Consider the following 25,004-nt stretch of genomic DNA (forward strand, 5'->3'; position numbering starts at 1 on the left):
AAACACACCACCTATAGACACTGCTCTACAAAATTCTAGCAACCAATTTATATAGCTTGAAAAAGATGAGTGTTGCACTTTCCCTTTTGACTATAAAATATAAAAGACAGCACTTTTCATATCAAAACCGTCCAAAAACAAACTAGGATACGTTTTTCAACATATTCAACAAAATCCAAAGGAAATGATAGGTTGTTACGAAAATTATATGATGGGAACAAGTAACGCATTTTCTTTCAACAAATGACAGTCTGACAAAGTAGTTTATACGAGAGAGACTGAAGGACTTACCCAGTTGTTGCAGTGTAGTAGCCTTCACCTGTGCAGGAAGATTCTCTGTCTGTAGTAAACTCTCATACGCTTCTTTTGCTGCTCTGAATTTCTTCTGCAGAATGACAAGGGGGGAAAGAGAGAGCGAGAGAGAGAGCGAGAGAGAGCGAGAGATATAAGGGTTGATTTAGCCAGAAAGAAGGGTCAGTATGTTTTATGGTCTCACTGGTCGGACACAAAGAAGTCTGGACACCTCCTCAGACCAAACCAACAATGTGAGGCCTTTCAGACTGACCACACACACACACGACAGGGGGAGGGTCAGTCTGGGACAGGACAGGCCAGACTTAACACGTCGGACAGGTTTTAAGTGGTGTGTGTGTGTGTGCGTTAATCATCCCACCTTCAGTTTTTATCTGGGGAAACCTGAGAAGCCACACTGGACAAAGAAGTGTTTATTTTTCTAACTGACCTCGAGTCTGATCTAGTTGTGTGTGTGTGTAGTCTGGAGGTCTCTGTTCTTATCTTCTTTTACTCCATCACTAGAGCGACCTGCCTCCATGTCTGCAGCCTCGAAAGCCCTCGACACACACACACACGCACGCACGCACGCACGCACACACACACACACACACACAGCAGTCTGGCCCTGGGCTCTTCCTGTCTGGCCACCATAAAACCCATGTCAGGGTAAACAAAGTTACTATAGGGCAATACACCCAGCACCAGGTTCTAATCCACCAACCATTACCAACTCAACACAAGAGATACTGTATACCCTTTAAGGATGAAACAGTTACCGGTTTCACAATAAACCACGGTAAAATTCCCGACGGTTAGTATTACAGTTACAAATTGTAATTATCATTAAAACCGTGTTTAGTTACCACGGGTTTGAAAAGCGCACAGTAAATACTGTCCAGCATCAACCAAAGTCAGCAACAGTCTGACGCAGGCGCAGCATGCAACGTGGGTTTTGTTTCGTGTGAAAACATGGCGGAAGGCAGTGACATCGCTCGGAAGATTTTTCAGCCTTCTAAGAGGACCAAATCTGAAGTGTGGTCGTATTTTGGGTTTTACAAGAGTGCTGAGGGAAACATAATCGAAGATGGTCACCCTGTCTGCAGAACATGCACAAATAAATATCGCTGCAAAGGGGGCAGCACTTCAAATCTCTTGACTCATCTTCGTGATCATCCCCCACTACTTTATAGCGAATGCAAGGTAAGTTAACTTTTAGCTCAATGCGTGATGTGTGAACTTTGAAACGGCAGAAAATGTCATGGTTTGTCTGTCTAACTTGCTAATAGCATGACCATAATGTAAACTGAAGCTTTCAGTGTTACCTACTCTTGTAAAAACACTACACGTTGTTCTGCTGTTGTATGGGTCGTGTGTCTGCAGACTCTATTCTCCCATTGCACACAATAACACGTTATGTAGTTCAGTCACCCAACCGACATAGTTTGTTAATTTAAAATCCGTCAGACGTCGACTTGGTTGTAAAAGTGTCAGACTCCTATACAAGACTTCTATACAAGACTCATGTATTTATGTTGATTGTTGGGATCATTGCAAATACTATCACTGTCTTCTTAAGACTCATTTGTATTTATGTAAATTGTGCATGGGGTCATTGCATATACTCAAATGCAACACAGAAGAATAATAATAATAAAACACCAATAATAATAATACATGTGTTATTCCCTTGTTTACAGAGTGGGTATGCAGCAGGCAAACCCAGTGACGCTTACTGGTCCTTCCTCATCTACAGTTGTGACACAGACACTCAAGCTAGTATTTAAAAAGGCAGGCTGCTTATGCACCCACATCAAAACAATGCTCAAGACCTCAGTGCAGCCCTTTCATATTACATTGCAAAGGACATGATGCCATTTCATAGTGTTGAGAGGCCTGGCTTTCTGAGGCTGATGAAGATTGCCGTGCCTCACTACAAAGTGAATGCTGCGAATTTTCCTTTTCTTTTTTGACTTGCTTACTTAAACTATGTGAAATTCGAATTCAAAATCATTTTTTTAGCCTCATCTATTACTCTATCATGATACTCAATACCAAAATGATAACATGGAAAAAAACAAGGCATATTAGCCAGTCACACAACGCACTTGATCCAGACAGATATTTTTTATATATATATATATTTTTTTATACATGTTTCAGGTGCTGCTATGTATGCGTTAATGAATCAATTATACAATCTAATTACAGAAATTACCATTATTTGAATAGTAAATCTCTATTGATTAACTGGGTAAATCAAGATGTAGCCTTATCCACAATAGTGTGTACATGCATTTAGTTATTGAGCTTGTTTTGGCTGATTTCATGGGGCTACATATGACAAACAATCAATCAGTTTCCCTTCCATTTGAGACTTATTTTGTACTGTTCAACAACATTTGCAAAGAAGTAGCTTATTTAAAAAATAAATTGCGCGGCCTATGTTATTCATGAGGCAGTCAGGTTGCTGAGGCAATAAATAATCTTTGGGAGAGACGTGAGAGAGAGACCAAATTAATAGTTTTTGGTGGCAATCAGCATATTTTGCGTTGTGTTTTGCATATTATAACAACTAACTACTAGGGTTGATTGATGTTAGCTTTAGCTTTCAGCTAGCAAGGAAAGTTGGCCTACAAAAGCTGGAAGCTACCGGTATCTTCTTCTATTGTAAAGTGTTCTAACCTGTAAGGTTATTTTTTTGTTGCAAACAATAATTAACAGTTTCGACATTTGTACACAGCATTCGTACATGCTGTGTCGCATTATTCAAGTGTGTTAACTTATGTGCAGCATGACTGCAGCCCAGACTCCCAGTGCAGGCTAGCAATGAGTAAAGGCATGCTTCCCAGCCGAAACAGTTCGGTAGAGTTTGTGTAAATATTATGACGACATTTTGTGACATTTTGTTCGTTTTGAACTTTGAGGGTTTTTTCGGCTGTTCGGGCATACAATTATTTTTCTGGAGGCAAGCCAAATTCTACGCCCCTTCGTTGATGATTGGTCAACAGTAGGGATTCTTCAATAAAGTTGTGTTGTCATTCAATGAGAGACGACTAGTTTTCATGCACATTTAAAAAAAAAAATACTGCACCAAACATCTTAGTTAGTTGTAAAATTGTGTGACTAAGATCTCTTTGGCAAAAACGCCAAAATTAATGACAGATTTCATGAGTTATCTTGCTACGGCATCTCAAAATGGACAAACAGTACTATTGCTGCTTTTTTTTCTTGTTTTTCAAGAGAAAGTCTTTCAAGGGAGTTTACGAGCACACTCGTTCGGCTAGGCGCCAGACAAACTGAAGCATGCTGACGCCTTAAGTGGATCAGGCATAGTGTGCACTATAATAAGGGGCCGGCTCACTGGCGGACCGGACATCCCCACAGCCCCCTCAAGGGGTGGGGGGGTACGAGCTCTGGAGGCTCATGCGCCTGTCACCAATGTATATTTTAAAATGTAGTAAATCATTTTGACAGTAACCCTGTAAAAGTCACACTCCAAACTCCAGGGGGACTTCCGGCGCCGACAGAGATGGCCGCGTCGCTTCACGTTCCTAGGAAACTATGCAGTTTTAGTTTTTTTTACGTGTTATTTCTTACATTAGTACCCCAGGTCATCTTTCATTACATACAGTCGAGAAGAACTACTGAATATAAGAGCAGCGTCAACTCACCATCAGTACGACCAAGAATATGACTTTCCCGGAGCGGATCCTGTGTTCTGCCTTCCACCCAGGACAACGGAATGGATCCCAGCCTGCGACCCAAAACAACGACGTCGTAAAAGAGGCAAACGAAGCGGTCTTCTGGTCAGGCTCCGGAGACGGGCACATCGCGCGCCACTCCCTAGCATACTACTCGCCAATGTCCAGTCTCTTGACAACAAGGTTGATGAAATCCGAGCAAGGGTAGCATTCCAGAGGGACATCAGGGACTGTAACGTTCTTTGCTTCACGGAAACATGGCTCACTCGAGAGACGCTATCGGAGTCGGTGAAGCCAGCTGGTTTCTCCACACATCGCACTGACAGAAACAAACATCTTTCTGGTAAGAAGAGGGGCAGGGGCGTATGCTTTATGGTTAACGAGACGTGGTGTGGTCACAACAACATACAGGAACTCAAGTCCTTCTGTTCACCTGATTTAGAATTCCTCACAATCAAATGTTGACCGCATTATCTACCAAGGGAATTATCTTCGATTATAAATCACAGCCGTATATATTCCCCCCCAAGCAGACACATCGATGGCTCTGAACAAACTTTATTTGACTCTTTGCAAACTGGAATCCACATATCCTGAGGCTGCATTCATTGTAGCTGGGGATTTTAACAAGGCTAATCTGAAAACAAGACTCCCTAAATTGTATCAGCATATCGATTGCGCAACCAGGGCTGGTAAAACCTTGGATCATTGCTATTCTAACTTCCGTGATGCATATAAGGCCCTCCCCCGCCCTCCTTTCGGAAAAGCTGACCACGACTCCATTTTGTTGCTCCCTGCCTACAGACAGAAGCTAAAACAAGAAGTTCCCACGCTGAGGTCTGTTCAACGCTGGTCCGACCAATCTGATTCCACGACTGCTTCCATCACGTGGACTGGGATATGTTTTGTATTGCGTCAAACAACAACATTGACGAATACGCTGATTCGGTGAGCGAGTTCATTAGAACGTGCGTTGAAGATGTCGTTCCCATAGCAACGATTAAAACATTCCCAAACCAGAAACCGTGGATTGATGGCAGCATTCGCGTGAAACTGAAAGCGCGAACCACTGCTTTTAATCAGGGCAAGGTGACCGGAAACATGACCGAATACAAACAGTGTAGCTATTCCCTCCGCAAGGCAATCAAACAAGCTAAGCGGCAGTATAGAGACAAAGTAGAATCGCAATTCAACGGCTCAGACACAAGAGGTATGTGGCAGGGTCTACAGTCAATCACGGATTACAAAAAGAAAACCAGCCCAGTCACGGACCAGGATGCCTTGCTCCCAGGCAGACTAAATAACTTTTTTGCCCGCTTTGAGGACAATACAGTGCCACTGACACGGCCCGCAACCAAAACATGCGGACTCTCCTTCACTGCAGCCGAGGTGAGTAAAACATTTAAACGTGTTAACCCTCGCAAGGCTGCAGGCCCAGACGGCATCCCCAGCCAAGCCCTCAGAGCATGCGCAGACCAGCTGGCTGGTGTGTTTACGGACATATTCAATCAATCCCTATCCCAGTCTGCTGTTCCCACATGCTTCAAGAGGGCCACCATTGTTCCTGTTCCCAAGAAAGCTAAGGTAACTGAGCTAAACGACTACCGCCCCGTAGCACTCACTTGTAGCACTCACTTCCGTCATCATGAAGTGCTTTGAGAGACTAGTCAAGGACCATATCACCTCCACCCTACCTGACACCCTAGACCCACTCCAATTTGCTTACCGCCCAAATAGGTCCACAGACGATGCAATCTCAACCACACTGCACACTGCCCTAACCCATCTGGACAAGAGGAATACCTATGTGAGAATGCTGTTCATCGACTACAGCTCAGCATTTAACACCATAGTACCCTCCAAACTCGTCATCAAGCTCGAGACCCTGGGTCTCGACCCCGCCCTGTGCAACTGGGTACTGGACTTCCTGACGGGCCGCCCCCAGGTGGTGAGGGTAGGTAACAACATCTCCACCCCGCTGATCCTCAACACTGGGGCCCCACAAGGGTGCGTTCTGAGCCCTCTCCTGTACTCCTTGTTCACCCACGACTGCGTGGCCACGCACGCCTACCAACTCAATCATCAAGTTTGCGGACGACAACAGTGGTAGGCTTGATTACCAACAACGACGAGACGGCCTACAGGGAGGAGGTGAGGAGGTGAGATCAGCATATTTTGCGTTGTGTTTTGCATATTATAACAACTAACTACTAGGGTTGATTGATGTTAGCTTTAGCTTTCAGCTAGCAAGGAAAGTTGGCCTACAAAAGCTGGAAGCTACCGGTATCTTCTTCTATTGTAAAGTGTTCTAACCTGTAAGGTTATTTTTTTGTTGCAAACAATAATTAACAGTTTCGACATTTGTACACAGCATTCGTACATGCTGTGTCGCATTATTCAAGTGTGTTAACTTATGTGCAGCATGACTGCAGCCCAGACTCCCAGTGCAGGCTAGCAATGAGTAAAGGCATGCTTCCCAGCCGAAACAGTTCGGTAGAGTTTGTGTAAATATTATGACGACATTTTGTGACATTTTGTTCGTTTTGAACTTTGAGGGTTTTTTCGGCTGTTCGGGCATACAATTATTTTTCTGGAGGCAAGCCAAATTCTACGCCCCTTCGTTGATGATTGGTCAACAGTAGGGATTCTTCAATAAAGTTGTGTTGTCATTCAATGAGAGACGACTAGTTTTCATGCACATTTAAAAAAAAAAATACTGCACCAAACATCTTAGTTAGTTGTAAAATTGTGTGACTAAGATCTCTTTGGCAAAAACGCCAAAATTAATGACAGATTTCATGAGTTATCTTGCTACGGCATCTCAAAATGGACAAACAGTACTATTGCTGCTTTTTTTTCTTGTTTTTCAAGAGAAAGTCTTTCAAGGGAGTTTACGAGCACACTCGTTCGGCTAGGCGCCAGACAAACTGAAGCATGCTGACGCCTTAAGTGGATCAGGCATAGTGTGCACTATAATAAGGGGCCGGCTCACTGGCGGACCGGACATCCCCACAGCCCCCTCAAGGGGTGGGGGGGTACGAGCTCTGGAGGCTCATGCGCCTGTCACCAATGTATATTTTAAAATGTAGTAAATCATTTTGACAGTAACCCTGTAAAAGTCACACTCCAAACTCCAGGGGGACTTCCGGCGCCGACAGAGATGGCCGCGTCGCTTCACGTTCCTAGGAAACTATGCAGTTTTAGTTTTTTTTACGTGTTATTTCTTACATTAGTACCCCAGGTCATCTTTCATTACATACAGTCGAGAAGAACTACTGAATATAAGAGCAGCGTCAACTCACCATCAGTACGACCAAGAATATGACTTTCCCGGAGCGGATCCTGTGTTCTGCCTTCCACCCAGGACAACGGAATGGATCCCAGCCTGCGACCCAAAACAACGACGTCGTAAAAGAGGCAAACGAAGCGGTCTTCTGGTCAGGCTCCGGAGACGGGCACATCGCGCGCCACTCCCTAGCATACTACTCGCCAATGTCCAGTCTCTTGACAACAAGGTTGATGAAATCCGAGCAAGGGTAGCATTCCAGAGGGACATCAGGGACTGTAACGTTCTTTGCTTCACGGAAACATGGCTCACTCGAGAGACGCTATCGGAGTCGGTGAAGCCAGCTGGTTTCTCCACACATCGCACTGACAGAAACAAACATCTTTCTGGTAAGAAGAGGGGCAGGGGCGTATGCTTTATGGTTAACGAGACGTGGTGTGGTCACAACAACATACAGGAACTCAAGTCCTTCTGTTCACCTGATTTAGAATTCCTCACAATCAAATGTTGACCGCATTATCTACCAAGGGAATTATCTTCGATTATAAATCACAGCCGTATATATTCCCCCCCAAGCAGACACATCGATGGCTCTGAACAAACTTTATTTGACTCTTTGCAAACTGGAATCCACATATCCTGAGGCTGCATTCATTGTAGCTGGGGATTTTAACAAGGCTAATCTGAAAACAAGACTCCCTAAATTGTATCAGCATATCGATTGCGCAACCAGGGCTGGTAAAACCTTGGATCATTGCTATTCTAACTTCCGTGATGCATATAAGGCCCTCCCCCGCCCTCCTTTCGGAAAAGCTGACCACGACTCCATTTTGTTGCTCCCTGCCTACAGACAGAAGCTAAAACAAGAAGTTCCCACGCTGAGGTCTGTTCAACGCTGGTCCGACCAATCTGATTCCACGACTGCTTCCATCACGTGGACTGGGATATGTTTTGTATTGCGTCAAACAACAACATTGACGAATACGCTGATTCGGTGAGCGAGTTCATTAGAACGTGCGTTGAAGATGTCGTTCCCATAGCAACGATTAAAACATTCCCAAACCAGAAACCGTGGATTGATGGCAGCATTCGCGTGAAACTGAAAGCGCGAACCACTGCTTTTAATCAGGGCAAGGTGACCGGAAACATGACCGAATACAAACAGTGTAGCTATTCCCTCCGCAAGGCAATCAAACAAGCTAAGCGGCAGTATAGAGACAAAGTAGAATCGCAATTCAACGGCTCAGACACAAGAGGTATGTGGCAGGGTCTACAGTCAATCACGGATTACAAAAAGAAAACCAGCCCAGTCACGGACCAGGATGCCTTGCTCCCAGGCAGACTAAATAACTTTTTTGCCCGCTTTGAGGACAATACAGTGCCACTGACACGGCCCGCAACCAAAACATGCGGACTCTCCTTCACTGCAGCCGAGGTGAGTAAAACATTTAAACGTGTTAACCCTCGCAAGGCTGCAGGCCCAGACGGCATCCCCAGCCAAGCCCTCAGAGCATGCGCAGACCAGCTGGCTGGTGTGTTTACGGACATATTCAATCAATCCCTATCCCAGTCTGCTGTTCCCACATGCTTCAAGAGGGCCACCATTGTTCCTGTTCCCAAGAAAGCTAAGGTAACTGAGCTAAACGACTACCGCCCCGTAGCACTCACTTGTAGCACTCACTTCCGTCATCATGAAGTGCTTTGAGAGACTAGTCAAGGACCATATCACCTCCACCCTACCTGACACCCTAGACCCACTCCAATTTGCTTACCGCCCAAATAGGTCCACAGACGATGCAATCTCAACCACACTGCACACTGCCCTAACCCATCTGGACAAGAGGAATACCTATGTGAGAATGCTGTTCATCGACTACAGCTCAGCATTTAACACCATAGTACCCTCCAAACTCGTCATCAAGCTCGAGACCCTGGGTCTCGACCCCGCCCTGTGCAACTGGGTACTGGACTTCCTGACGGGCCGCCCCCAGGTGGTGAGGGTAGGTAACAACATCTCCACCCCGCTGATCCTCAACACTGGGGCCCCACAAGGGTGCGTTCTGAGCCCTCTCCTGTACTCCTTGTTCACCCACGACTGCGTGGCCACGCACGCCTACCAACTCAATCATCAAGTTTGCGGACGACAACAGTGGTAGGCTTGATTACCAACAACGACGAGACGGCCTACAGGGAGGAGGTGAGGGCCCTCCGAGTGTGGTGTCAGGAAAATAACCTCACACTCAACGTCAACAAAACTAAAGAGATGATTGTGGACTTCAAGAAACAGCAGAGGGAACACCCCCTATCCACATCGATGGAACAGTAGTGGAGAGGGTAGTAAGTTTTAAGTTCCTCGGCGTACACATCACAGACAAACTGAATTGGTCCACCCACACAGACAGCATCATGAAGAAGGCGCAGCAGCGCCTCTTCAACCTCAGGAGGCTGAAGAAATTTGGCTTGTCACCAAAAGCACTCACAAACTTCTACAGATGCACAATCGAGAGCATCCTGTCGGGCTGTATCACCGCCTGGTACGGCAACTGCTCCGCCCACAACCGTAAGGCTCTCCAGAGGGTAGTGAGGTCTGCACGCATCACCGGGGGCAAACTACCTGCCCTCCAGGACACCTACACCAACCGATGTCACAGGAAGGCCATAAAGATCATCAAGGACAACCACCCGAGCCACTGCCTGTTCACCCAGCTATCATCCAGAAGGCGAGGTCAGTACAGGTGCATCAAAGCTGGGACAGAGAGACTGAAAAGGGTAGTGAGGTCTGCACGCATCACCGGGGGCAAACTACCTGCCCTCCAGGACACCTACACCACCCGATGTCACAGGAAGGCCATAAAGATCATCAAGGACAACCACCCGAGCCACTGCCTGTTCACCCAGCTATCATCCAGAAGGCGAGGTCAGTACAGGTGCATCAAAGCTGGGACCGAGAGACTGAAAAACAGCTTCTATCTCAAGGCCATCAGACTGTTAAACAGCCACCACTAACATTGAGTGGCTGCTGCCAACACACTGACTCAACTCCAGCCACTTTAATAATGGGAATTGATGGGAATTGATGTAAAATATATCACTACCCACTTTAAACAATGCTACTTAATATAATGTTTACATACCCTACATTATTTATCTCATATGTATACGTATATACTGTACTCTATATCATCTACTGCATCTTTATGTAATACATGTATCACTAGCCACTTTAAACTATGCCACTTTGTTTACATACTCATCTCATATGTATATACTGTACTCGATACCATCTACTGCATCTTGCCTATGCCGCTCTGTACCATCAATCATTCATATATCTTTATGTACATATTCTTTATCCCTTTACACTTATGTGTATAAGGTAGTAGTTTTGGAATTGTTAGCTAGATTACTCGTTGGTTATTACTGCATTGTCGGAACTAGAAGCACAAGCATTTCGCTACACTCGCATTAACATCTGCTAACCATGTGTATGTGACAAATACAATTTGATTTGATTCATAAACATCTTTAATTTCCATATGTACTAGAACGCTAAGTGTTTGCTTCAGGAATGTGACTGAAAAACTGCACCAGGCCTTGAAAAATAAATAATTAAACTGATAGAAATTATAAGGGGGATATCGACGAACAGTGCAATGAGTGCAATGAGTGGAGCTTACTCAGGTTTTCAAAAGCTCATATCAGACCTAGAGCCTAATGCTTCCTATGTAGTTCTTTATGAGTTTTAGTTTAGAAAACGATCACTCCACAGAAGCGATAGTTTCAGGGATGGAAAGAAACAGCTCGATTGCCATAGCAACAACAAGGAAACTGGGCAGAAGCGAGGAGTGCTTCAAATACAGCAGTACTGCAACATCTGTAATTAAGCCTCGTTCTCCTTAATTATTGGCCTCAAAACATTAAGAAAATAGATTAACTGTATAGGAAGCTCTGGGGACAGGTCGTCTTGATACCGGACAACCAATAAGATGCAGATGCAAACAGATTATCATATTTAGCAGACAGTTCTTGTTTGTTCGCAAATCACCTAAAAGTGATTTGCGATTTTTGTTCATACTGGTGAATCGGCGTTTGAGTTGTGTGGTTGCAATATCAACAGTCCATTATCTCTGGTGTATCTTGGCATGCATCATTCAAGACAAAGTTTAAAATGTGTACAGCGCAATGGACATATAATGCACAATGTCTCAGGAAAGACTGTCTGGGTTGGCAATACTCAGTATAATAAACAGTTGGGCCTGCAACCTGGACCTACAGGCTGTGGTGAAAACATTTGCACACAAAAAAAAGAGGACTTCAGGAGACCCGGGGAGTCTGGAGTTAAATCAAATTAAACTTTTTCCCTCATTGTTAGGCTATTTGATGTGTAATGTTTATAAAAAGTTTATAAATAACGCCTGCATTTTCATATCGTCATACCTTCTCTCATCCCGGGATTTATGGTATTACAGGTTTAGTACTCAAGGGGCGCCAGAAAACAAATAAAAAAATCCCAAGTGGGTGTCTATTACCAGAATGCTAAACATTTTAGCAAAAGTAATCGCGTATTTCCATGGAGGCTGCTAGCTAAATATGCTAACGAGCGCAAACGTAAATGTAAAATTGCAAAGAAAGGCAATTCAGCTCACATATATAGGTAGGAGCTACTGAATGTAATTTTTGGTGAGTTTGGATGTTTTACAAGCAAATATGAACGAGAGACAAGTTTTGACGCATGCTTGTCTGAAGGAAGAACAGTACTGGCTCTGGAGCAGCATGTGTACAGGCTGTGTCTGTGTGGAGTCTGGAGGAGAATGGGGGAAAGGAGCAGACTGGCCAAGAACAGAGAGGAGACAAAAGGATAGCAGTGGCAGCTGTGAACAGAGAACTCATCCAAAGCGCGTTGACTTCTCAAACACGGCAGAAAGGGTAATACAATATGATGCTGCGTCACCTTATGAATTCATCCACTTTGATAACGCAACCCCTAAGTTTAACCTGCTAGTTAACGCAGAAGTCTGCGTTTTTTTACGCAGGAAAAAAATGATAACGCATATGATACCGCTTTGTAAACGCAGATCTAAAATGCTTCTGAAAGTGCTCTGGCTGAAGTGTAGCTACTTTTCTACAGTACTTATCTAGGTGTAGCCAGCCTACTTTTCTCAGATGAAATGCAATATTAACTTTAAGCAAAACATTAGGAAATGTAGCTGGCTACATTCTTTTTATGATAAAAATAAGAAATATGATGGTCATGCATTGTTTTCGCAAAAAATACCTTGCTCCCAAAAAAAGATTCCAGGTCGCACAGTTAAATATTTAGGAACATATGCAAGGAAAATGTAAAGCCCTGTATGAGTAAAAAACTATAGTGAACAAGCAATCGTAATGTTTTAATTTGTTTTCTTACCGATGCATGATCGGTAATCTAACATTTGAATACGTTTTCCTATGAATTTTAAGATGGGTTTAGGCCAGAGTTGCAAAGCTTGGTGACCCTGGTGATATTTCAGATGTTTTTATGGGTGACCTGGTTGGTCATTGAAGTATCCAGCTGCACCCCGATAATTCCTTGCCTAAATGGATGTGGACATTGTGACCACACTCCAGTCTAGATACATCTTTCCTTGTTGTTATTATTATGAAACATGAGCAGAATCTGATGCAGCTTCATATGAAATGTGAAGTGTCCACATCATATAAATTACAGCAGAGGAGATGTAGCATGTACACAGCCATCCCTGTTTGTTTTTATCACATATGTACACAGGTGAAGTCAGAAGTTGGCTGATTTCTTTTGATTTTCCCATGATTCCAAGCAAAGAGGCAATGAGTTTGAAGGTAGGCCTTGAAATACATCCACAGGTACACCTCCAATTGACTCAAATTATGTTAATTAGCCTATCATTTTCTGGAATTTTCCAAGCTGTTTAAAGTCAACTTAGTATATGTAAACTTCTGACCCACTGGAATTGTGATACAGTGAATTATAAGTTAAATAATCTGTCTGTAAACAATTGTTGGAAGAATTACTTGTGTCCTGCGCAAAGTAGATGTCCTAACCGACTTGCCAAAACTACAATTTGATATCAATAAATTTGTGGAGTGGTTGAAAAACGCGTCTTAATGACTACAACCTAAGTGTATGTAAACTTCCGACTGTATCATGGGCAAAGCCTCATCTGTCTGTGCCATCGGTCGCTGGAGGTATTGATCCTCTGGGTTGAGAATTGTTTTTCAATCAGAGCTGTTGAAAGGGTACTAGAGATGAAACGGTATGAAAATTTCATATCACAATTATAGTGACCAAAATCAGCACAGTTATCAGTATTATCGCGGTAATGTTAAAATGTGCTGGAGATTTTCAAAAAGTACTGATACACACACAGTCGGTCGACCGATTAATCGGAATGGCCGATTAATTAGGGCCGATTTCAAGTTTTCATAACAATCGGAAATCGGTATTTTTTGGTGCCGATTTTTATTTTTTTACCCTTACTTAACTAGGCAAGCCAGTTAAGAACACATTCTTATTTTCAATGACGGCCTAGGAACGGTGGGCTAACTGCCTTGTTCAGGGGCAGAACGACAGATTTTTACCTTGTCAGCTCTGGGATTCAATCTTGCAACCGTACAGTTAACTAGTCCAACGCTCTAACCACCTGCCTCTCATTGCACTTCACGAGTAGCCTGCCTGTTACGCGAATGCAGTAGAAGCCAAGGTAAGTCGCTAGCTAGCATTAAACTTATCTTATAAAAAACAATCAATCAATCATAATCACTAGTTATAACACATGGTTGATGACATTACTCGTTTATCTAGCGTGTCCTGCGTTGCATATAATCGATTCAACACTGGGGGATGATTTAACAAAAGCGCATTTGCGAAAAAAGCACAATCGTTGGACGACTGAACCTAACCATAAACACCAATGCCTTTCTTAAAATCAATACACAGAAGTATATATTTTTAAACCTGCATATTTAGCTAAAAGAAATCCAGGATAGCAGGCAATATTAACCAGGTGAAATTGTGTCATTTCTCTTGCGTTCATTGCACGCAGAGTCAGGGTATATGCAACAGTTTGGGCAGCCTGGCTCATTGCGAACTAATTTGGCAGAATTTTACGTAATTATGACATAACATTGAAGGTTGTGCAATGTAACAAGAATATTTAGACTTAGGGATACCACCCGTTATATAAAATACGGAACAGTTCCATATATCACTGAAATAATAAAAGTTTTGTTTTCGAAATTATAGTTTCCGGATTTGGCCATATTAATGACCAAAGGCTCGTATTTCTGTGTGTTATTATGTTATAACTAAGTCTATGATTTGATAGAGCAGTCTGACTGAGCGATGGTAGGCAGCAGCAGGCTCGTAAGCATTCATTCAAACAGCACTTTCGTGCGTTTTACCAGCAACTCTTCGCAAGCACAGCGCTGTTTATGACTTCAAGCCTATTAGCCTAATGGCTGGTGTAACCGATGTGAAATGGCTAGCTAGTTAGCTGGGTGTGCGCTAATAGCGTTTCAAACGTCACTCGCTCTGAGACTTAGTAGTAGTTATTATTAGTTATTCCCCTTGCTCTGCAAGGGCCGCGGCTTTTGTGGAGCGATGGGTAACGCTGCTTCGAGTGTGGCTGTTGTCGATGTGTTCCTGGTTAGAGCCCATGTAGGGGCGAGGAGAGGGACGGAAGCTATACTGTTACACTGGCAATACTATAGTGCCTATAAGAACATCCAATAGTCAAAGGTATATGAGATACAAATGGTATAGAGAGAAATAGTCCTATAAATACTATATTAACTACAACCTAAAACCTCTTACCTTGGAATATTGAAGTCTCATGTTAAAAGGAACCACCAACTTTCATATGTTCTCATGTTCTGAGCAAGGAAGTTAAACGTTAGCTTTTTTACATGGCACATATTGCACTTTTACTTCTCCAACACTTTGTTTTTGCATTATTTAAACCAAATTGAACATGTTTCATTATTTATTTGAGGCTAAATTGATTTTTATTGATGTATTATATTAAGTTAAAATAAGTGTTCATTCAGTATTGTTGTAATTGTCATTATTACAAATAAATAAATAAAGTCTGATTAATCGGTATCGGCTTTTTTGGTCCTCCAATAATCGGTATCGGCGTTGAAAAATCATAATCGGTCAACCTCTAAGACACACTGAAATAATTTCACCAAGTTTTATACTGAAAACCAACAAACAAATAAAATTAGTAGCACTATGCACTTTTTGTGTGCATAAACATTAAAATAATAACATTAAAGATGGCACCATGTGGCCATGAGAGGTAGAAGCGTCCCTAGTGCAGGTTTAAATGAACACAACCATAACAAGAAATTTGTTGAGTGGTTGAAAAACTAGTTTTAATGACTCCAACCGAAGTGTATGTAAACGTCCGACTTCAACTGTAGGTAGACGATGTAATGACGCCACGAAAAATACAGCGCTACACAGAACAAAAGCAGAAAAATACTAAGCACACACTTCCAACAACTAAACCAGTTCAAGTCGAGCAGTCATTTGAAAGAGTAAGAACATTTCAGCAAGACAACTAAAAGGCAAAATCCATTAACCTTTTCATGTGTAGGTTCCAAACCTCTTGAACGCATTTTGATTTTCTAAGAACAGTTTGAATTGAGGTGTGTTCCGCCTCCTCATTGATTCACATAAAAGTTGTCCTTTCTACATTTGCAGACAATACATTTTTTAGGCGTGGAGCCCCAGATCGAGGGAGATTATCAGTGGTCTTGTATGTCTTCCATTTCCTAATAATTTCTCCCACAGTTGATTTCTTCAAACCAAGCTGCTTACCTATTGCAGATTCAGTCTTCCCAGCCTGGTGCAGGTCTACAATTTTGTTTATGGTGTCCTTTGACAGCTCTTTGGTCTTGGCCATAGGAGTCTGGACTGTGACTGTTTGAGGTTGTGGACAGGTGTCTTTTATACTGATAACAAGTTCAAACAGGTGCCATTAATACAGGTAACGATTGGAGGACAGGGGAGCCTCTTAAAGAAGAAGTTACAGGTGTGTGAGAGCCAGAAATCTTGCTTGTTTGTAGGTGACCAAATACTTATTTTCCACCAAAATGTAATTTAAAATAAATTCATAAAAAGTCCTTTGTGATTTGCTGGATTTTTCCCCCCTCATTTTGTCTGTCATAGTTGAAGTGTACCTATGATGAAAATTACAGGCCTCTCTCATCTTTTTAAGTGGGAGAACTTGCACAATTGGTGGCTGACTAAATACTTTTTTGCCCCACTGTATACAAAAACACTGAATGGCTCAGAGTGGAAGTGAGAGGTTACGTAATTGACTGCTGGCACATGTCACTTGTATCAATAAATTACTATCAGAAAATGTTTTGTGTGGTAATTATTTATACACTTACTGTTTTATTCACATGTTTTAAAGTTCTATTGACAAATCATGCATTCCGATTTTTGCATAGATTATAATGGGCACATGTCATTTTTTGTTGTTGAAGTTTGTACTGATTATGATGAGCTACAAAGCATTCTTGGTTTCACGTAATTGTCTGTGGGACCAAAGATGTTATAACAAAATGAGGTGAGTAAAGGTTCACTCATTTTTTGAGAACTTCCGGAAATGAATGGTGGGATGTGAACGATGGTAGACGACACACCCAACATACATACTATAAACAGACCAAACTCATCTTGTCTTCTCTTATTATATTTGGTTACCGTGAGAGAGAAAAAAACATGGCAGCACGCAGAAACTACCCATCGTAGGATTACTTTCGATTTCCAGAGAGTGTTTTACTCAATTAAAACGGTCCGTTTTAAATAAGCGTTCTAATCACACTGGTTTGATCGTACGCTACAGGGACCACTGTAGAATGATCACACCCGTGTGATGGTACGTGTGAAAAGGTTAACACCAAGAATGATAGGGAACGGTTGACAATCAACCGTTCCCTATCATGGATGATGTTGGTTTTCGCCAGCTGGTCGAGCACCTTGAGCCCCGGCACACACTACCAAGTAGGCGCTATTTTTCAGATGTTGCCCTACCAAAACGCAGATCTATGAGCTACTTGCTATGGGCGTCACTGCTATTAGCTTCACGGCTGACATTTGGACCAGCAATGTCAGCCCCGTGAGCATGCAGAGTCTGACAGCACAGTGGGTCGACAAGGATTTTGTACTGAGGAAAGCCGTATTGCAACTTGAAAACACAAACACACTCCTGGCGCCATTCGAACAACCGCGTCTGCAGCAGACGTGATACCCTCTGTCATGGCATTGATACGCCTGCTCAACAAAACTGCAAACACAGACTGTGGGGTTAAAACTTAGAAAAGTACTCAAGGCTGTGAACAAGCGATTCGGTGGCATTCTCTCTGAGCCTCTTTACTGTGTCGCCACCATGCTCAATGCCAGGTACAAGGACTGCTACTTCGATGCAGACCAGAAACAGGGTTTATGTGAAATGTTGCAGACACAGCTGGACAAGATGTGCACCGAGGAAGAGAGACCACAGATAGACAGAGCGGAAACATCACTGCTTGACATGTATGATGAAATCCTGGTTGAGAATGAACAATGAAACAGCACAGTAGAGGTCGGCCGATTTGTTTTGTTTTCGAAATGATAGTTTCCAGATTTGACCATATTAAGGACCAAAGGCTCCTATTTCTGTGTTTTTTTTATAATTAATTCTATGATTTGATAGAGCAGTCTGACTAAGCGGTGGTAGGCAGCAGCAGGCTTGTAAGCATTCATTCAAACAGCACTTTACTGCGTTTGCCAGCAGCTCTTAGCAATGCTTGAAGCACAGCGCTGTTTACAACGTCAAGCCTATCAACTCCCGAGATTAGGCTGGCAATACTAAAGTGCCTATAAGAACATCCAATAGTCAAAGGTATATGAAATACAAATGGTATAGAGAGAACGAGTCAATGCGTCATAATTCCTACAATAACTACAACCTAAAACTTCTTACCTGGGAAAATTGAAGACTCGTGTTAAAAGGAACCCCCAGCTTTCTTATGTTCTCATGTTCTGAGCAAGGAACTTAAACATTAGCTTTTTACATGGCACACATTGCACTTTTACTTCCTCTCCAACACTGTGTTTTTGCATTATTTAAACCAAATTGAACATGTTTCATTATTTATTTGAGACTAAATTGATTTTATTAAGTTAAAATAAGTGTTCATTGTTCATTCAGTATTGTTGTAATTGTCATTATTAAAATTATATATATATTAATCGTAATTGGCTTTTTTGGTCCTCCAATCGGTATCGACACGGAAAAATCATAATCGGTTGACCTCTACAGCACAGCAAGTAAGTGAAATAAATAGGTTTCGATTATTTTTACTGGTAATGGGGACATACGTAAATGCCAACAAAATTACTTTTTGTTCCGTGTGTGTGTGAACTATTTAACTGTACTAGAATGCTTAAAAGGCGCAAAAATTTAAAATATCGGTATCGTTTTTTTGGGGCAAGGAAAATATTGGGCATTGGTATCGGCCAAAAATGTAATATCGGTGCATCCCTAATATACAGTGCCTTGCGAAAGTATTCGGCCCCCTTGAACTTTGCGACCTTTTGCCACATTTCAGGCTTCAAACATAAAGATATAAAACTGTATTTTTTTGTGAAGAATCAACAACAAGTGGGACACAATCATGAAGTGGAACGACATTTATTGGCTATTTCAAACTTTTTTAACAAATCAAAAACTGAAAAATTGGGCGTGCAAAATTATTCAACCCCTTTACTTTCAGTGCAGCAAACTCTCTCCAGAAGTTCAGTGAGGATCTCTGAATGATCCAATGTTGACCTAAATGACTAATGATGATAAATACAATCCACCTGTGTGTAATCAAGTCTCCGTATAAATGCACCTGCACTGTGATAGTCTCAGAGGTCCGTTAAAAGCGCAGAGAGCATCATGAAGAACAAGGAACACACCAGGCAGGTCCGAGATACTGTTGTGAAGAAGTTTAAAGCCGGATTTGGATACAAAAAGATTTCCCAAGCTTTAAACATCCCAAGGAGCACTGTGCAAGCGATAATATTGAAATGGAAGGAGTATCAGACCACTGCAAATCTACCAAGACCTGGCCGTCCCTCAACTTTCAGCTCATACAAGGAGAAGACTGATCAGAGATGCAGCCAAGAGGCCCATGATCACTCTGGATGAACTGCAGAGATCTACAGCTGAGGTGGGAGACTCTGTCCATAGGACAACAATCAGTCGTATATTGCACAAATCTGGCCTTTATGGAAGAGTGGCAAGAAGAAAGCCATTTCTTAAAGATATCCATAAAAAGTGTTGTTTAAAGTTTGCCACAAGCCACCTGGGAGACACACCAAACATGTGGAAGAAGGTGCTCTGGTCAGATGAAACCAAAATTGAACTTTTTGGCAACAATGCAAAACGTTATGTTTGGCGTAAAAGCAACACAGCTGAACACATTATCCCCACTGTCAAACATGGTGGTGGCAGCATCATGGTTTGGGCCTGATTTTCTTCAGCAGGGACAGGGAAGATGGTTAAAATTGATGGGAAGATGGATGGAGCCAAATACAGGACCATTCTGGAAGAAAACCTGATCTGTAAAAGACCTGCAAAAGACCTGAGACTGGGACCGAGATTTGTCTTCCAACAAGACAATGATCCAAAACATAAAGCAAAATCTACAATGGAATGGTTCAAAAATAAACATATCCAGGTGTTAGAATGGCCAAGTCAAAGTCCAGACCTGAATCCAATCGAGAATCTGTGGAAAGAACTGAAAACTGCTGTTCACAAATGCTCTCCATCCAACCTCACTGAGCTCGAGCTGTTTTGCAAGGAGGAATGGGAAAAAATGTCAGTCTCTCGATGTGCAAAACTGATAGAGACATACCCCAAGCGACTTACAGCTGTAATCGCAGCAAAAGGTGGCGCTACAAAGTATTAACTTAACTGGGCTGAATAATTTAGCACGCCCAATTTTTCAGTTTTTGATTTGTTAAAAAGGTTTGAAATATCCAATAAATGTCGTTCCACTTCATGATTGTGTCCCACTTGTTTTTGATCCTTCACAAAAAAATACAGTTTTATATCTTTATGTTTGAAGCCTGAAATGTGGCAAAAGGTCGCAAAGTTCAAGGGGGCCGAATACTTTCGCAAGGCACTGTAAATATATAGAGATTTATATTTACTAAGGAGAAAGAAGCTCTTCATTTCATGGGGCATACTCAACCGACCCACCACCAATATGTAGCACCCATTTGAGGTAAAAACCTGGCTGCTACAGCAGTGGAGCCTTTACTACCAGCACTAGAGAAGAGGAGGGAATAAGGATGGATTTCTTACCTGAATCTCATACAAATGAGCGATGTGGAACTGAACTGTGAATAGAAAAAGAGAGAGCTAGAGATATAAACTGATACACAGGACAGGAGAATAATCACTTACATAGGGTGCTCTCTCACATTTCCCCTAGTGATGCAACCAAAACAGAAGCTACAGCAACAACTGGTAGAAATTCATGATTGAAGAAAAACATGTTTTTACAGAGAGCTATAGCAAATAAATCCATGTACTGTTTCTGTATCCCTGTGGGGAAAAGATGGGTGCAGACCAAAGTAGTCTGCATGGTGTGTGGTTACAGATGGGAGAGGGGGAGGTTAGGTCCCCTGTGTGTGTGTGTGTGTGTGTGTGTGTGTGTGTGTGTGTGGATGAAACTGCTCACATGTAAGTGTGTGTCAGAGTCTCAGCTCTGCCGAGGTACTTTATGCCCGATCCCCCCTAATGCTGTCTCCTAGGCAACCCAGTCTTAGGCAGGCGTTCGGAGTGTGTGTGTGTGTGTGTGTGTGTGTGTGTGTGTGTCTCCTTGACAACGCCCGGCTCAGGCAAACGGGCTGTGGGGAAATGGCATGACAACTGGGAGGAAATAATCAAATTATAAAAATATCCAGCCGGCATTTTGTGGCCTTTCCTTTATGTGGTAAATACTGAGAAATGGTCAACTTGACAATGTCATATTTAATAATCCAGCAACACATCAGCTCGCCTACCTAACTCAACATGCTGGGAGAGAACAGGAGAGAGAGGTAATGAATTGGGGTTTCAGTGATGGTACCAAACAGGAGAGGAATGCTGTTTGTGCATGCAGAGAGAAATGGGGGTGTAATGTTACTTACTTTCAGCTTTGGACAAAGTGCAGGGGTTGGAGTCAATCAAAGCCAGTTGAAAATGCTGCAGAGAGAGAGAGAGAGAGAGAGTGACAGAGAGAGAGAGAGAGAGAGAGAGAGAGTGACAGAGAGAGAGAGACAGAGACAGAGAGAGACAGAGAGAGAGACAGAGACAGAGAGAGAGACAGAGAGAGAGACAGAGACAGAGAGAGAGACAGAGACAGAGAGAGAGAGGGAGAGAGAGAGAGAGAGAGAGACATGGTTGGAGGGTTTCCATGCAACTTTGTTCCAATATGACAAAGGTTCAGCATTTTACACGAAGGATACACACGTCTGGTTCCTCCAGGCTGACAAACGTCTGCTTAAAAAGTATAACGTGAAACTGATCCAATGGATGGTCTAACGGGGCAACAGACAGAGTGCGTACACAAAGACAGGGTTGCCAATGGCAGTGGTTCTCAAACCTCTCCATGGGGACCCCCAGACATTTCACAATTTTGTTGAAGCCCTGACCTAATCAGTTTCACCTAGTCAAGGACTTGATGATTAGTTGTGCTATAAAAAAAATCAGGTGTGCTATAGCTGTGGAATAGTTCAAATACATAGAACGGCTGAGGGTCCCACGAGGAGAGGTTTGAGAACCCCTGGCCTATGGGACTAGCCTCCAGGATCCTGCTGCAACGTCTCCTCAACTTTCTGTGGATGATATCATTTTCCCAACTCCCCCTAGTCTAGCGTTTGTAAATCTGAATGAGACTGGATAGGTGTAATCAATATTGCGATAGCCTCACCTAACCTTCCAGAGGGCTCCTCGACATATACTTTTTACCTATTCAGTCTCTTCAGATGTGCACCCACCAGGTGAAGGGGAGGCTAGTCACTCAGACAGACACACCAGCAGCAGACATAGCAGAGCAGCAGCCTTTCACTGCAGCAGAAAGCAGCCCTTTAAACACACACCACACATACCTCAACGACCCCATTACACTGCAGCAACATGACAGAGAGGGGGAGAGAAACAGGGAAGGGGAAAGGGATAACAGAGGCGACCTGCAGAATGTCCTCATCCTCTTCAAATCCTTCATCTCACCACATCATATGTCCATTCATCTTATCCAAGCGGACATTCCTTCTGTTCATCCTTGGAAGGATAGACTTAATCCTCCCTCTACCCACACTAGTAACTCTCTGTCTGTCACAGATGACAGGACTCAGGAGCAGCCTGGACACTAATGCTCACGCATGGCGGATGAGAGTTTAGCCTGGATGCTACTGCAAATGTTAACTTGTGGCTAACCGTTAACCCCACCCAGGGTTCACAGAGAGATTAACCCAGAACACAGAGCCAGGTGGTAGGTCAGGGCCACCAAGCTTTCCAGTAGGGAAGCAAAGTCCACACTCATTGTTTTGGGACAGGATGGAGATCTGAATCACTTTGATCCTCATCCTGCCCTGTCGGGTGACACCTCAGCAACAAACGGCCCAATCCCAACTAATAATCCCTGCTAGTCAGCCAAGCAGAAAGCCATCTGCAGCAGACAGTCTAGTCAACCAGTCAGTCAGTCCAGCCAGCTGGTTAAGAGCAGTAGCTCCCCCTCCTGTACCTGGGGCAGGCAGCAGGCCCCAGTCTCAACATGTAGTCTCTATTGGTTTCAGTTGCTTGTTCTGGTGGCTGCAGCTCTTAGAGCAATTTGCTAACCCTGATGTCCTTGCCGTGTCTGAATCCTGGCTCAGGAAGGCCACCAAAAATTATGAGATTTCCATACCCAACTATAACATTTTCCGTCAAGATAGAACTGCCAAAGGGAGAGGAGTTGCAGTCTACTGCAGAGATAGCCTGCAAAGTAATGTCATACTTTCCAGGTCCATACCCAAACAGTTCGACCTACTAATTTAAAAAATTACTCTCTCCAGAAATAAGTCTCTCACTGTTGCCGCCTGCTACCGACCCCCCTCAGCTCTTCTGTGAGCAGGCCTTTCTAATCGACCTGGCCCGGGTATCCTGGAAGGATATTGACCTCATCCCGTCAGTTGAGGATGCCTGGTCAATCTTTAAAAGTAACTTCCTCACCATTTTAGATGAGCATGCTCTGTTCAAAAAATGCAGAACTAAGAGAAGATATAGCCCTTGGTACACTCCAGACCTGACTGCCCTCGACCAGCACAAAAACATCCTGTGGCGGACTGCAATAGCATCGAATAGTCCCCGCGATATGCAACTGTTCAGGGAAGTCAGGAACCAATACACGCAGTCAGTCAGGAAAGCAAAGGCCAGCTTCTTCAGGCAGAAATTTGTATCCTGTAGCTCTAACTACAAAAAGTTCTGGGACACTGTAAGGTCCATGGAGAACAAGAGCACCTCCTCCCAGCTGCCCACTGCACTGAGGCTAGGTAACACGGTCACCACTGATAAATCCATGATTATCGAAAACTTCAACAAGCATTTCTCAACGGCTGGCCATGCCTTCCTCCTGGCTACTCCAACCTCGGCCAACAGCTCCGCCCCCCCCCCCCCCCCCACAGCTACTCGCCCAAGCCTCTCCAGGTTCTCCTTTACCCAAATCCAGATAGCAGATGTTCTGAAAGAGCTGCAAAACCTGGACCCGTACAAATCAGCTGGGCCTGACAATCTGGACCCTCTATTTCTGAAACTATCCGCCGCCATTGTCGCAACCCCTATTACCAGCCTGTTACCCCTCTCTTTCATATCGTCTGAGATCCCCAAGGATTGGAAAGCTGCCGCAGTCATCCCCCTCTTCAAAGGGGGAGACACCCTGGACCCAAACTGTTACAGACCTATATCCATCCTGCCCTGCCTATCTAAGGTCTTCGAAAGCCAAGTCAACAAACAGGTCACTGACCATCTCGAATCCCACCGTACCTTCTCCGCTGTGCAATCTGGTTTCCGAGCCGGTCACGGGTGCACCTCAGCCACGCTCAAGGTACTAAACGATATCATAACCGCCATCTATAAAAGACAGTATTGTGCAGCTGTCTTCATCGACCTTGCCAAGGCTTTCGACTCTGTCAATCACCATATTCTTATCGGCAGACTCAGTAGCCTCGGTTTTTCTGATGACTGCCTTGCCTGGTTCACCAACTACTTTGCAGACAGAGTTCAGTGTGTCAAATCGGAGGGCATGCTGTCCGGTCCTCTGGCAGTCTATGGGGGTGCCACAAGGTTCAATTCTCGGGCAAACTATTTTCTCTGTATATATCAATGATGTTGCTCTTGCTGCGGGCGATTCCCTGATCCACCTCTACGCAGACGACCCCATTCTGTATGCTTCCGGCCCGTCCTTGGACACTGTACTATCTAACCTCCAAACGAGCTTCAAAGCCCGACTAGCATCACCACCCTGGATGGTTCCGACCTAGAATATGTGGACATCTATAAGTACCTAGGTGTCTGGCTAGACTGTAAACTCTCCTTCCAGACTCATATCAAACATCCCCAATCTAAAATCAAATCTAGAGTCGGCTTTCTATTCCGCAACAAAGCCTCCTTCACTCACGCCGCAAAACTTACCCT

The 25,004-nt window shown here is 43.5% G+C and overlaps 1 protein-coding gene across 4 annotated transcripts in view; it reads right to left on the reverse strand.

Annotated features, from left to right (window-relative positions):
* Window positions 1–25,004, reverse strand: part of LOC139380540 (lysine (K)-specific demethylase 6A) — a 94,928-nt gene that overhangs the window by 20,524 nt on the left and 49,400 nt on the right. For all 4 annotated transcript variants that reach the window (XM_071123287.1, XM_071123288.1, XM_071123286.1 and 1 more), the window contains 3 exons: window positions 21,482–21,536; window positions 20,652–20,686; window positions 292–385 (listed from right to left, as the gene is read on the reverse strand). In XM_071123287.1, the coding sequence (XP_070979388.1) occupies window positions 292–385; window positions 20,652–20,686; window positions 21,482–21,536 (184 nt within the window). The remainder of the gene's footprint in view (window positions 1–291; window positions 386–20,651; window positions 20,687–21,481; window positions 21,537–25,004) is intronic.

The sequence above is a fragment of the Oncorhynchus clarkii genome, chromosome 22 (genome assembly GCF_045791955.1).
Source record: "Oncorhynchus clarkii lewisi isolate Uvic-CL-2024 chromosome 22, UVic_Ocla_1.0, whole genome shotgun sequence".
NCBI lineage: Eukaryota > Metazoa > Chordata > Actinopteri > Salmoniformes > Salmonidae > Oncorhynchus > Oncorhynchus clarkii.